We start from the raw sequence: 13,054 nt of genomic DNA, 5'->3' as shown, positions 1-13,054 counted from the left end.
CTTTAAAGTTATTAAGACGTCTCAAAGTTTTATTTGTTGTGCTGTCCATGATGTTTAAGGTGCATAAATATCCAGTTTTTAGGTAGTTAACAGTTCAAGTCTTTTCTTGAGTTTTCTAATGAAAAAGTGACCAGGATGTGCATTCAGACAGGACTTGCTCAGATGCGGTCACATTTACAGAAAGGAGCAGATGCCTGAGAGGGGCTTGACTGATGCTTACCCACGCAAACAGTTTCAATGATAGAAAACTTAGACATACCAAGAAATAAGGAATTGTGTAACATGACTATCATCAGGTCTGACTTGTTGATAATCTTTGTAAACATCTAAAAATCAAAGATATGGTGACATTTTGTTTTTGATCAGGAAACAGTAATCCCAACATTGCCCACAGAGCATTAAAAGCACCATTTAAAGCACAGTGATCAGATGTTACACTGAAATGTCACAATATCACTAAAACAAACTAGTAACTGGTAAAATTGATGATTTAAGAGCAGTCCTGATGTGTGTGTATACTGTAGGCCTGAATGTTATTTAAAACTGTATTTTTTAAATAAAGAAAAGCCACAATAGCAGGCGCATCAATAACCACCAGGAAAGCAATGCAGGAGTTAATACACACCATGCAGACAGAGCAAGAGAGAGTATCACACTGTTAGCTCCAAACAAGCAGCATACCACAGGCCCACATTAGTGCAGTTATGTTACTATGAGTTATACTGCTGTTAGCTTGGATACAAAAATAGCAACCAAATTATTTACTGCCACATTTAACACAGAATTTACCACCGAACAAGAAAAATTCAAAAGGGAATACCCTGCAGGTACACTTGTACATCACCCAAAGACATCATCTGCTCCACCTCTGCAGTAGGTAACGTAAGCGCAACCATAAAAATTTAAGCAGGATCAGAATACTGTGGCCGTGATAGTACAGAGAGAACTTAAGTAAACTTAATGTTGCTTCTATTGAAGCCTTACAGATATCATTCCTGAATACTCAAAAGCAAAATTAGTGTGTTATTCAGACATGTGCCCTTGCCCAGATGTTAAATAATATTTTACTGTAATGGTTATTTGCCATGACATCACCAATAGCAACACAAAATGGAAGGAAAAAGAAAAGTGTTTTTAGTCTCATTAATGCACCATTAAAGCTAACATATACAATGCATTCCCTATTAGTACCATAAACAAGCTGTGAGCTGACCTTACACAGACTATGCCATCTGACAGACTTGACAACTCATCTCTAGTGGATTTTTTTCACATGTTCAGCCCATTCGGTTGAGTCATTTCAACAATTGCAGTGTGTGTCGTCTGGCACCTGATACCAAAATCACCTCAATAAGATAAGAGCTACGGATGACCTTGTCTCCACTGGATCAACACTCTTAGCGAAGAGATCCAAAAATAAAAACAATTCTGGATATATTACTCTACATGGAGAGTTACCAATGACTCACTGCACTCCAAGCTTTCTCTCACTCATGCTGCAGTTCAGTAAAGTACCAGCTGCTGTGAATGGACAAATACAGTAACAATGATGCAACACACTAGACCTAATAAAGCCCTTTTTTAAGGACTTCAGTGTGGAGAGTTTACAATAACTGCACAAGCTCATTCTAATGGACTCAGTTCAGTCATGCAAATTCTGCACAACCGAACCATAAAAGAGTGTGGTCAAGTGGCGCCACTTGTGCTCATGGATTATGCAAAAGCACCATCAATCTGAGTTTAACCAGCCACAGCATATAATATCTGGTATAAAAAAGTACCAGGTGAAACCGTGAATGCCCAAAATTGCTTATTTACACTAAAATGCAATTTCTTCCTTACTGTAATAAAAAAATTAAATAAAAAAAATAAACAAATAAATAATGCAGGCCTCAAACATCTGGAACATTAGTAGACAAACCAAACAAGTATATTATTTGACACAAGCTGCCATGCAATACTCCTGAATAATGTAAGAACATGATTTTAAAAAGTGGTTTTGCAACAGTAACTCCACATCAAGACAGATTCAGGTGATGAATCATTGTGCTCTTATCAAAAATCCAAACCCGAAGGTAAAATAGCCTCACTTCTGCACCAAGGATTAGAATGAACAGAAAAAGGTGGCATTTGTGCTGCTGATTCAAATGTGCACTTAACCATTCAGCATAGCTGATAAAGGCTGTAGCAGTGTCCAAGGCAAATAACCATTACCAATTTGAAAGTGCATACCTTTTTATATTCATTCAAATTCTGTCTAGATTACTACAATCAATTTATCAAAGGGTCTTATGCTGCACTCTAGTGGTGTGAGAATGAACTACAGCTAAATGCTTACACTCAATTTGTAAAATCACTGATATTCCTTGATTGACAACAATGAATCAAAGCCTGAAAGTGCTACAAAATATCTGGGATCTTTCTCAATAGTATAGTGTATGTCAGCTTGTCTGTAGATCAATTTCCTTCTGTAGAGCTGAAGAAGGGCCGGAGTCCGGGGGAGGAGACGAAGGAGGCACGAGGAGGCTGCATGCAACATCAAGGTGAGGATGGAGGTGGAGAACAGGGTAAGGAGGTGAGAAGGTTAAAAATCCCGAAACCCTTAGAGGAAGCAGAAAGGAGGAGGGAGGGAGCTTCTGAGCTAGAGAAGTGGAAAGGCATGGGAAGTAAGAGGGTGAGGGTCCTTGATAAGAGGCAGGCTGGAGGAGGGGCTACGTTCAAGAGGAAACACATCAACAGGGAGTTTGAATTTCAGTCCAGCAGCAAGATGATGAGTTTCAGCCAAAAATGTCATTCCATCATAACAAACCAGTTAAAAAAGAAAAAAAAAAAACAGCCAAAAAGGAAAAGAAAGTTGCTGGTGTTTGTGTGGTGGTGAGTATTTGTCTTTCCACAGCTGTTTCCTTTGTGAGAACTTCGTTCGTTGCGATCCTCACCTGGCGTAGTCGTCTTTCGTCCAAAGTAGCCCAGGACATGGGAGTAGAGATCCCTGAGTGATGCATCACCCATGGTGGCCCGGGCCTGCCGCTGCGGCGACGAGCCTTGGGATGACCCCTGACCTTGGGGCCGAGGCTTGGACGACAGAGCGTGAACCACAGTCTTATAAACACCACCAAGAAGAGCCCCCTGGTGGTGCCGTGAGGCAGTGCTCCCTGGCTCTTGGGAGCGTGAGCGGGAGGCTCTAGATCGCAAGGCGGAACGTCCTAAACGTCCGCGCACTCCTGAGGAACCTGAACTGCTTGACAACACCTCAGAGTGAACCTCTGGGCCATGACTGGATCCCACACAGGATCCAGCATGCTGCTTGTCTTTGTCCCCTCCAGTCCCAGACCGGGTTTCCAGGCCTGCTGTGCCCCCTGTCCCACTGCTATCTGTTAGAGTCCCAGATGCTAATTTCTCGTGTACGCCTGTTCTATGGCTGATAACAGCCACAGAGCCAAACTTACCTGAACCCCCTGTTCCCAGCTTCCCCCCTGACCCTGCCCCAGCTCCAACCCCAGGTTTCTCTCCAGCCGAGTGGCTGTGTGTGTGGAAGTGACTGAGCCGGCGTAGCCGGGCTTTCCAGTGGGCCTCCTTATTTTCAAGAGGGTTATGGAACTGGACAGATTCAGTTGAGGGCCGGAAACTGACATGGACACCCCCAGAATGATGCCTCTTAGTGCTACTACGGGAGGTCTTGGTCTTAGTGGGTTCTGAAGTTTGGGGAACTGATTCACTGCTTCCTTCACCCACAGTAGTATCTTGCCTAATTAAACTGGACTTGTCATTTGCTGCCATTTCTTTATCATCTTGTTTCTCTTCTGTATCACCCCATAAGTCATATTTCTCTTCCAATACTGTTGCCTTTCCACTATTTCCTCCCACAACCTTCTTTTCAGCAGTAGTTCTTTCTAAACTAGAGCCCACCTTAGCACTGGGTGATGGCCACTGACACTGCAGCTCCAAGCACTCATAGATACTCGGCTGCTCTGCCTCATTCTCCTCAATAGAATCCACACTGCTATGTCTCACTGATTTACTTACCTGTCTGTCCTCCCTTACCACCTGCTTTGCTTCTCCGAGCTGCCCTCTGTTTTCTAACTGTGTTCTTGCCAATCCTGTTTGCACGAGTGCGGGTAAAGCAACGCTGTTTTCTACCGCTCGACCGGGACTATCTTTCTCGCCTGTCTCGCCCTTCCTCTCAGCTTCTTTGTTAATGAGGTAGTCCCTAATAGAAGAGAATAAATCATCTTCCCCAGTTTCACCCTCATCTGCATCAGCTTCCTTTTCAGGTTGAAAGGCGAAGGCTGAGTCCCAGTCACTCACCCAATCGGAACTAGAACCTCGGCTTCGAGAGACACTTTGGTGCCAGAATTGATCGCACACACTACCATCATCTTTTACCTCTGAGGACGAGGAAACAGCACCATTGGAGAAGGCAAAAGGGGTGGGAGAAGAGAAGGTGAGGGACTGTGAGGGTGGTTGAGCTGCGTGGCTGTTGGTTACGAGTAAGGAAGAAGTTGTGGAGTGGTGGTGATGGGGAGAAGGATTTGGGATCAAATTTGGATCCCTCTGGGGATCTTCACCTTTGACCCGCTCTGTGATGAAAGGCTCCATGATGTCAGAGGCACTGCTGCTCCTTGCAAGGGAGGATGGGGCTGGGGTATCCAGATCACAAGCCCCACCCTGGAAGACCTCAGAACAGGAGATGGGAGGAGTCTCGTCGCTCTGGGATGAGTGGCGCATCCGAGACGTGCGGGATGTCAGTGTGATTGGTGGATCCTCGAGGTCTGGAAGGAAAAGGAGTGGCATTAGCTGGAGCAGAAAGGGGAGGAGACACATTAAAAACTGTGCATGCAGGCATGTGCACACGCACGCACGCACGCACACACACAGATCTGAAAGAATGCATTAGGCAGAAGTTATCTAAAGTCTGGTTCTTTATCAGATTGTACTCACTGATGTTGCTTACAAAAACAAAATGTATTCATAGCAAACATCCTATGGCTATTTATCAAGCTACTACTGGTGCTAACCATGACCTTTTTTACCTTGTTTTAGTAGAAAAAGAAAAAAAAAACATTGGATAAATGCCTGAATGCTGACTGTTTGGTAGTTACATCTTCATAAATATTATTATTAATTAAGTTTTAAACTGCGAACTATCAACAAATAGACTCCCCGAGTCAAAAGGTCTGGCTTCAGAACAGTTTTTTTCTATGTTTGGCTCAAGATGATTTTAAAGAGAGTAGATAATTCCCTAATATGACTATCTCAGGCACATAGCTCTGCCTGTGAACACAGAAGCCCAACCTACGTGCTAAGAGATATTGCTTCAGACAGAGGACAAACTTAGAATTGCAATAAGGTCCAGAATAAGATAAATAAGGATAATTCTGAACTAGCATAGTTTGATGGCATGAATATGAAGCTGGAATTTGATTTTAAGAAGATAAAGAAGATGGACAAGATCAAAATCATTTATATAAAAATCTCTTTCCCTCATATGTTATACCAGGGGTGTCGAACTCCAGGCCTCGAGGGCCAGTGTCCTGCAGGTTTTAGACATCAGCCTGGGTCAACACATCTGAATCCAATGATTAGTTCATTACCAGGCTTCTGGAGAACACTGAGAAATGTTGAGGAGGTAATTTAGCTATTTAAATCAGCTGTGTTGGATCAAGGACACATCTAAAACCTGCAGGACACCGGCCCTTGAGGCCTGGAGTTCAACACCTGTGTGTTATACTATACACCATTTCGCTTGCAACAATGCAGCAACACAGCTGACTGCTTCCCAGTTTGGCTGTTGTGCACTTGCAAGAGCAAGCTATGTTGTACAACCATCATGTTTAATGTCACAGAAATTCCCCTTAAGTTTCATTTACAATTATTTCAGTGGGTTTTCTCTCTTGCACAATAACCATCCATTAGTGACCACCACACACAGACACACTAAAAACAACAAAAATGATATGCGAGTCATCATCCTCTCATACTAAAGAGAAAGGAGAGCTGTCCGAGCAAAAGCCACTGCAAGAATAAAGCAAATCATATGAAATTTTACACCAAAAAAATTGGTGAAAGGAAGATCAAGAAGAAAGGTAGAGAAATAAAGTGACTTATAACACGCAGAAAAAAATGCAAATATGTAGAGTTAATGGCAAGACCTCGAAGACAAATGTGTGTGCAGGCAGATAAGAGTAAGGTGCAGGCTAATAGGCGGGCAGGCAGGCAGGCAAGCAAGATGATAAGCAAATAACAAAGAAAACAGGTATGTCGAGTTTCATGCAAACAGGTGTACAACAAGAAAAGCAAATCCCACTTACATCTAAAGTCTAAGTGAAATGTTTGGAACACAGACTGAAAATGACATACATGTTTGTTCACTACTGGCTGGCCCAGAATGAATTCGATTTATATAATAAATATGCATATATAAACTAGTTCTAGTTTACATATGCAGGCGTGTTTAAAATAGCATTTTAGCAAGCTGCTGAAGACATTCATTGATCAGGCATAACATTATAACACTGACTGATCCAATGGATGAACCGCTGTAGCTCAAAGCAATGAAAAATTTAATGCTGAATACATTAAATACAGAATACACAGTGCATCACAGTTTCTTCTATGTGTGGCTACAGAACTGCAGACCAGTCAGGGTGGCCAAGCTGACCCCTGCCCACCACTGAAAGGTGACCTGCCCTGATTACTCCGGTTTCTTTTATATCGCATAGATGGGTGCGCCTGTCTGTTGTTTACCTGGGGAACACCTACCGCCAGGATGCACTATGGGAAGACAGCAAGCCAGCAGTGGCAGTGTAATGTTTTGGGCGATTTTCTGCTGGGAAACTCTGGGGCCTGCCATCCATGTGGATTTTACTTGGATACATACCATCTACCTAAGCACTGTTGCAGACCATGCACTCTTTTGTGGAAACAGTACTCCCTGATGGCTGTGGTCTCTTTCACAAAGCAAAAATAGTTCAGGAATGGTTTGAGGAGCACAACAATACAGAGTGCGTGCCCCTGCAGGTAAGAGTTGACAGCAAAAGGTGAACCAACACAATATTAGGCAGGCAATCAATGTTACGCCTGATCTGTATATATTGAGGTGATTATTTAACACATCCTACAAATACAATCACAGTTGAGTGATTCCAACAAACATACTTGATCATCTGGGTGACTGCCAGATGTACTAACACCTGCCAAAGCATATCAGCACTTCAGTGTTTTGTTTTTGAGTTTTTTTCTATCTGAGAAACAAGGCTATGTATTGGTTGCTCTTACTTTAATGTTCAGTTTCTGCCCTACTCCCCTCAAGTCTTCTCTCAGTTGGCTCCCTGGATAGGTTACTGCTGTGGTACTCCTCAATATCAATCAGCTGCACTGGCTGTCCTTGTGCTGTCTGCTTTGTGAGCTGTCACTAACCTCTGTAACCACAAACTTCAGCAGGTGGACGAAGGATTCTCACCATCTGCAGAGCAGAACCAGAACTAGCACTACCACTGCCAAGTGCAGCCCAAGACATCAGAAAAGGAGAGTCACTAGAGAGGTAGCTCATGTTACGCCACCTATAATCTGTCAGCTGATTAGCTGAAAGACCCAATCGGCTCCTTTTTTTTTTTTTACTGTTTACAGAAAAAGAAAGTTCTTAATTTAACTTAACAATGTGATTCTTCCTTTAAAGATGTAAAGAAACCTCTGCATACCTCCTTGAAAACATTAAGTCTGATAAAAAAAAAAAAAAAAAAAAAAAAAAGACCTTTAAGCACCTCTGTTCTTCCAGTGGAAGATCTTGCATATAAATATTTTGTATTATATGATTTGGGAATATCTTTCAGTTTTACAAAAATATGCCCCTTTTGCATCTTGCAAATAATCATTTTAGGCCATCTTTTGACATTTTACTGAACAAAGACCGTATTTGAGAAACAACTTGCTTGTTAAACGATGAAAAAAATTCAGAGATCTACACTTGCAACATGCAAATTTTGCGCACTGCTGATCAACAGCTTTTAAGATTAGCCAAGTTGCAGTTGAACTGGGAATGGGGTCAATGACTGTTGATGGAGCGGATGAAAACTGTTGATCCAGTGATAACAAACAAACAAGAAAAGAGAAATATTCAGAGACAAGACAACAGGCAGAGTTTCAGTCTGTGTAGACGACTAATCCAGGCAGGCAGGCAGCAGGCAGGCAGACAGGTAGTGCAAAGAGTGTGTACCTGCCAGCTGGTCGGCAAGGGGGGGTAGTAAAGGGTGGTGGTGGTGGTGGAGGAGGACAGGAAGAGGTGGAGCCAGAGCAGGAGCACTCTTAGCACTGCGGATAAAGGCTGAGGACAGCAGAGAATCCCCTGTAGAACAGCTACGCAGGGCTGAGGAAGTGGGAAGAAGAGAAACAGAAGAGAGGAAGAGTGTGGGACAGAAAAGGGAAAAATACAAAAAAGAGGAAAAAAGTATAGATAAAGGTTAAGAGGTAAGTGAGGAAGGAGAAGTGGAAAAGAGTACATAAAAAATGAAGATAATAGAAAGAGAGAGCAAGTGAATACGTTTAGTAAATAAGACAAAAGCATAGAAACACAGCTTGGAGGAAATTAGTGGAACAAGAGACAAGTGACAGGATGGTATTGAAAAGGTGGGCTCCATGATGGGCATGGAGGGACAGAGACGGGAAGGGAAGGTGAGGGAGGGGTGAGACAGGGTTAGTTTTGCAGGAAAGTTGGTGAGTGAGAGAGTGAGAGAGCTGGTGGGAGTTCTGCAGCTCAAGTCTCTTCATAAGCCCACGACAAACAGGAACGCTACATAAAATTAAATGAAAATGGGAATCATCATGTTGACATTCAAGAAAATATCCTAAACTAATCCGGTTGTAGAGACCCTTCTGGAACCAAACCTTCAATCCCTGCAGAGTGTGGAGGAACGTCCTTTGTTGTGGTTAGTTTCAATCTACTCTGGCATTCACAACTGGAGCAGAACCGTCTTTATCGTAATGCATAACACTGAGATTATTCAAACTGGCTGGCTGCGTGTATTCACGTTTGAAACATCTTTGGTAATATAGCTTAAAAAAGGAGGAAACAGTATTATATATGGATTTCAAGGTTAAAAAAAATTCTCTACCAAAAGAGTCAAATATTTTATCAAATATTTAATAGTACTACTCAAATTTTTGGCATCACAGTTACAATTTTTAATTGGGGTATTTAGAGCTGTGAATGTATTTTTAAAGTCCCAACTTGATTTTCGGATTTGTTTTATTCATCATCTCAGCTGATACTAAACCTATTCAAGCATTGCTGTAACTACATCTTTCATACTAATGGCCACAGCTAAAGATTTTCCATAAACATGACTCCAGAGAGGAATGGTAGTGAGCATATGCCACAGCTTCCTGTCAGGCTGACAGATGGGCAGGAGGAGGGAAGCAGAGGAGAGACATTAAATCAAACAAAACTGACTTGAGAAGAGCGTGACGGTATCCAAAATCTACTGAGGAAAGACAGCATGCTAGTTTGGCTTTGTTGCGCACCATTTATTTCTCCAAAGTATGCATAGACAAATTCTGGGAGTCAGTGCTATGAACATTTACATTCAAAGGGAGCAGAGTTGTAGGAAGAGGGCACACTGACCTACAGTCTTCTGCCGGACAATACTGCGGGCTTTTTCGATGCCTGGTGACCCAGCGGTGGTGGCGCTTCGCTGTCTCATGGCGGCTGCCTGGCCTGGTTGGTCTCTGCTCCAGCCTTTAGAGAAGGAACGATCGACAACCTGCCGCTGGCTCTCCGGACCAATACCTGTTGTAAGAACAGAGGAATGACTTCTCGGTGAACTGAGCTGAAAACACGTGTGCTATTTACATCTAGAAATCGGCTAAATTTACAAATTAGTAGTTTTTCTGTGACCTCAGTTTTTTGCAGTCAAAAAATAATACATGAACAGACCAATTTATATTCCAGAGCTGCATTTGGTTCCAGCAGTGCGATGTGACAATCAGCCGGCTGTGTTCCAGATATGCTCTTAGGAAGTCACAGGAATGTCTTTTGAAGGTCGGTAAAAGTGACTCACCTTTTCCTTTATGTTTCTTCTGTTTTTGTTCACTGAGCTTGTCGAGAGGCAGCTCATTCAGATCGACACTGTACAGGTTCCTTGCCAAAACCTAAGACACAGAGACATAACAAAGCTTTAATCTTTTACCACACTGTTTTAGGTGGTAACAGTTGGAGGACTTGGATAAGTGTTGAACTGAATTTATCTAGTTATATTAATAGCAGAGCGGAGGTATATGTGGTCCCTGTTCAGTACCTTTGTAAGCGTCTCCATGGTCAGTGACCATTCAGTGACCAGCTCCTCCCAGCAGGTTAGGGAGGAGAGGACAGAGAGGAGGTCATCCCACAGCTCTCTGCTTATGTAGACGTTTAAGTTGCCCTTAATCCAGGCTACTATCAGTGTCTGTACAGAAAGAGAGGGATGAAGTAAAATAAGTCATGCTGGCAACCCTAGAGTGTGGTAACATATTAAAACACATGATTATATAATATTGAAATATAGAAGTCTTTTAGATGATGACCGGGTTTCCAGGCCTGCTGTGCCCCCTGTCCCACTGCTATCCGTTATAGTCCCAGATGCTAATGTCTCGTGTACGCCTGTTCTATGGCTGATAACAGCCACAGAGCCAAACTTACCTGAACCCCCTGTTCCCAGCTTCCCCCCTGACCCTGCCCCAGCTCCAACCCCAGGCCTCTCTCCAGCCGAGTGGCTGTGTGTGTGGAAGTGACTGAGCCGGCGTAGCCGGGCCTTCCAGTGAGCCTCCTTATTTTCATGACATTATTATAACGTACCTGAAAGATGGGTCCAGCTAATCTGCCCGACAATGTGTTGTTCTTCTTGCCCTGAGGCATGATGGATGGAGGCCTTTTCATTACTGACTCTGTCACCCTCAGCAAAATCAGCAAGATCTGCTCCCTACAAATTCAGGAACACTCGTTAAAGCTAAACGGTTCTTCTTCTTTAATCAGAAACAGCAGGTAGTTGAGAGCACACAAATGTAATTAGATGGCATTTTACGCTGCTGTTTGTGTTTTTACCATGTCTTCTGGTCCATGGTTTCATGCATGACAAGGCTGCGGTAGATGTTCAGCACTCGCTTGCACATATCGACATGCTCCTCCAAAAGGATCTTAATGTCGTTGGCTGGTTCCAGCAGGAAAACGTTAGAGGAGTGGGTGATAAACACCTGTAGAGGAGACAGAGACGGAAGAAAGGCAATCAAAACCACAAGAAATATTTAAGAAATAACACCAAGATTGTGGAAGTTTGGCAGTTTTTGTGTGTGAGAACATACCTGTAGTGTAGTTTGAACTCCAGCATGAACACTGTATTCCAACAATTCACTGTCAATCACTTTATTCATTCCCTTAAAAAAAGGAAAGTACACAAATAAACACTTCTATTTACCTCAAGCTGGTCTTGAGAACTGAAACTTGTTGGCTGCTAATGTACAGAACGTTTACCTGAGTATTTCAGCTAATTACATGACTGATTTCACAAAATTTCTCACCTCATCATCTTTGTCTCCGAATTGCGAGCCTGTATCCATACTTGTGGCCGTGACTATAGGATAAGGGCCCTCCTCTGGCTCCTTCATGAAAACTGGTTTGTCTTCCATGGAGATCCACTCCTGGTAAACTCGGACCACCTTTCGCATTGCCGCTGCCTCGCACATGGGAAGAAGAAACGCCTGCAGCAACCGGGAATATGAACATGTCAAGAAAGATACAAGGAAACTGTTCTCACTTTATGATAAATAACCATTTTTCCTTAACCTGTCGAAAGATCTCTGTGATGAAGTTGACGTTGGTTCTGGAGCTGGTCAGCACTCTTCTCACCACCTCCATGTCTGTCAGCTGCTCTTCATCCATGGAGCAGAGTGAGGAGGAGCTGGGCTCTCTCTCTGTCAGTGTAGATGTGTTCGAGTGGCTCTGTTCAGGTTCAGTCCCTGCACTTCCGGAGAGCTCCATGCTTCCTCCTCCTCGCCCACTTGAGCTTCCGCTTGCTTCAAGGTGGCTGTCAGATCGAATCCCTCCCCCACCGCTGTCCTCTGAGCTGCCTGTGGAGCGAGCTGCAAATCCAGCTGCTGCTCGCTGAAGGTAAGCAGAGACAGGGTCAGAGGTATTTTAAAATCTTTCGCATTTGCTTCTGCAAATTGAGCAGTTAAAACACAAGAACCAAGTGATGCATAATAATGTGCTCATACTTACCTGTATGTTCTTGGGGACATTCTCTCCCTCTGTTCCTGGGATGTGGGTATGTGTGTTGGGTCGTGGCTCGAGCCAGAAGGAAACCAGCCAGCGGATAAAGACAACTCGAGCCTGAAGGAAACTTTCCTTAGTGCAATATAGCGTTTCGCCGCTGTCCTGCTCTCTGCGCACAACACTGTAGTACGGCTTAGAACGCATAGGAGGCACATCTATGGATGACGGAGAGAGGAATATATATTTAAGGGGCACAGGATTAATTATGAGGTACGATCACCGAGTTTTGAGTCTGTTCTTGTTGTGCACAAAGTGAACACAACACAGTCATGTTGCATAGCTAATAAAAGCAGCACAGTGTGGAACAAACACCAGTCTTCTCAGAAAAGGACAGTGCTTACAACACAGCATCCTTCAAAGTGAGACTGTCAGAGCAGAGTTCTACTGTAACGTCCAGCAATGTTTGTAAACTATTCAAACGGCGATGCGACGACAGCTGGGTGCTCCACCATGATAATGAGCCAGGTCTCAGGGGCTCATGTTTCTCCTGTTCAGTTTTAGTAGGTAGAGCAGATCATTAATTAACTGGAGTCCATGCCGAATGTCCATTGGTGTAATGTGTGTGTGAATTGGTGAATGCAGCACTTTTAGTACCACAAAAGTGCTTTAAGTGTTTAGAAAGACCAAAACATGAGTTCATTTATCATTACTCCACTCCAGATTTGGCTCCCTCTTGTCTAAATTGAAGGGTCATTGTTTTCCCCAGTACACATCACAAATAAATAAATGTTTCTTTGGTTAAATAAGCTTATTTAG

General features: G+C 43.2%; 1 protein-coding gene across 3 annotated transcripts in view; it reads right to left on the bottom strand.

Moving 5' to 3' along the window:
* The window catches only part of ralgapa1 (Ral GTPase activating protein catalytic subunit alpha 1), an 81,173-nt gene that overhangs the window by 56,614 nt on the left and 11,505 nt on the right, over positions 1 to 13,054 (bottom strand). For 2 of the 3 annotated variants that reach the window (XM_085343637.1, XM_085343638.1), the window contains exons 9-19: positions 12,245 to 12,453; positions 11,810 to 12,127; positions 11,545 to 11,724; positions 11,329 to 11,400; positions 11,072 to 11,220; positions 10,826 to 10,949; positions 10,290 to 10,436; positions 10,053 to 10,143; positions 9,617 to 9,781; positions 8,213 to 8,362; positions 2,937 to 4,769 (exon numbers count right to left, since the gene is read on the bottom strand). In XM_085343637.1, the coding sequence (XP_085199763.1) occupies positions 2,937 to 4,769; positions 8,213 to 8,362; positions 9,617 to 9,781; positions 10,053 to 10,143; positions 10,290 to 10,436; positions 10,826 to 10,949; positions 11,072 to 11,220; positions 11,329 to 11,400; positions 11,545 to 11,724; positions 11,810 to 12,127; positions 12,245 to 12,453 (3,438 nt within the window). The remainder of the gene's footprint in view (positions 1 to 2,936; positions 4,770 to 8,212; positions 8,363 to 9,616; positions 9,782 to 10,052; positions 10,144 to 10,289; positions 10,437 to 10,825; positions 10,950 to 11,071; positions 11,221 to 11,328; positions 11,401 to 11,544; positions 11,725 to 11,809; positions 12,128 to 12,244; positions 12,454 to 13,054) is intronic. The other variant, XM_085343639.1, reaches the window with a different exon arrangement.

This window comes from Diplotaxodon limnothrissa, linkage group LG19 (assembly GCF_057381915.1).
Source record: "Diplotaxodon limnothrissa isolate DT_005_m linkage group LG19, D_limnothrissa_male_GT1.1, whole genome shotgun sequence".
Classification (NCBI taxonomy): domain Eukaryota; kingdom Metazoa; phylum Chordata; class Actinopteri; order Cichliformes; family Cichlidae; genus Diplotaxodon; species Diplotaxodon limnothrissa.
This window is presented reverse-complemented; position numbering and strand designations above follow the sequence as displayed.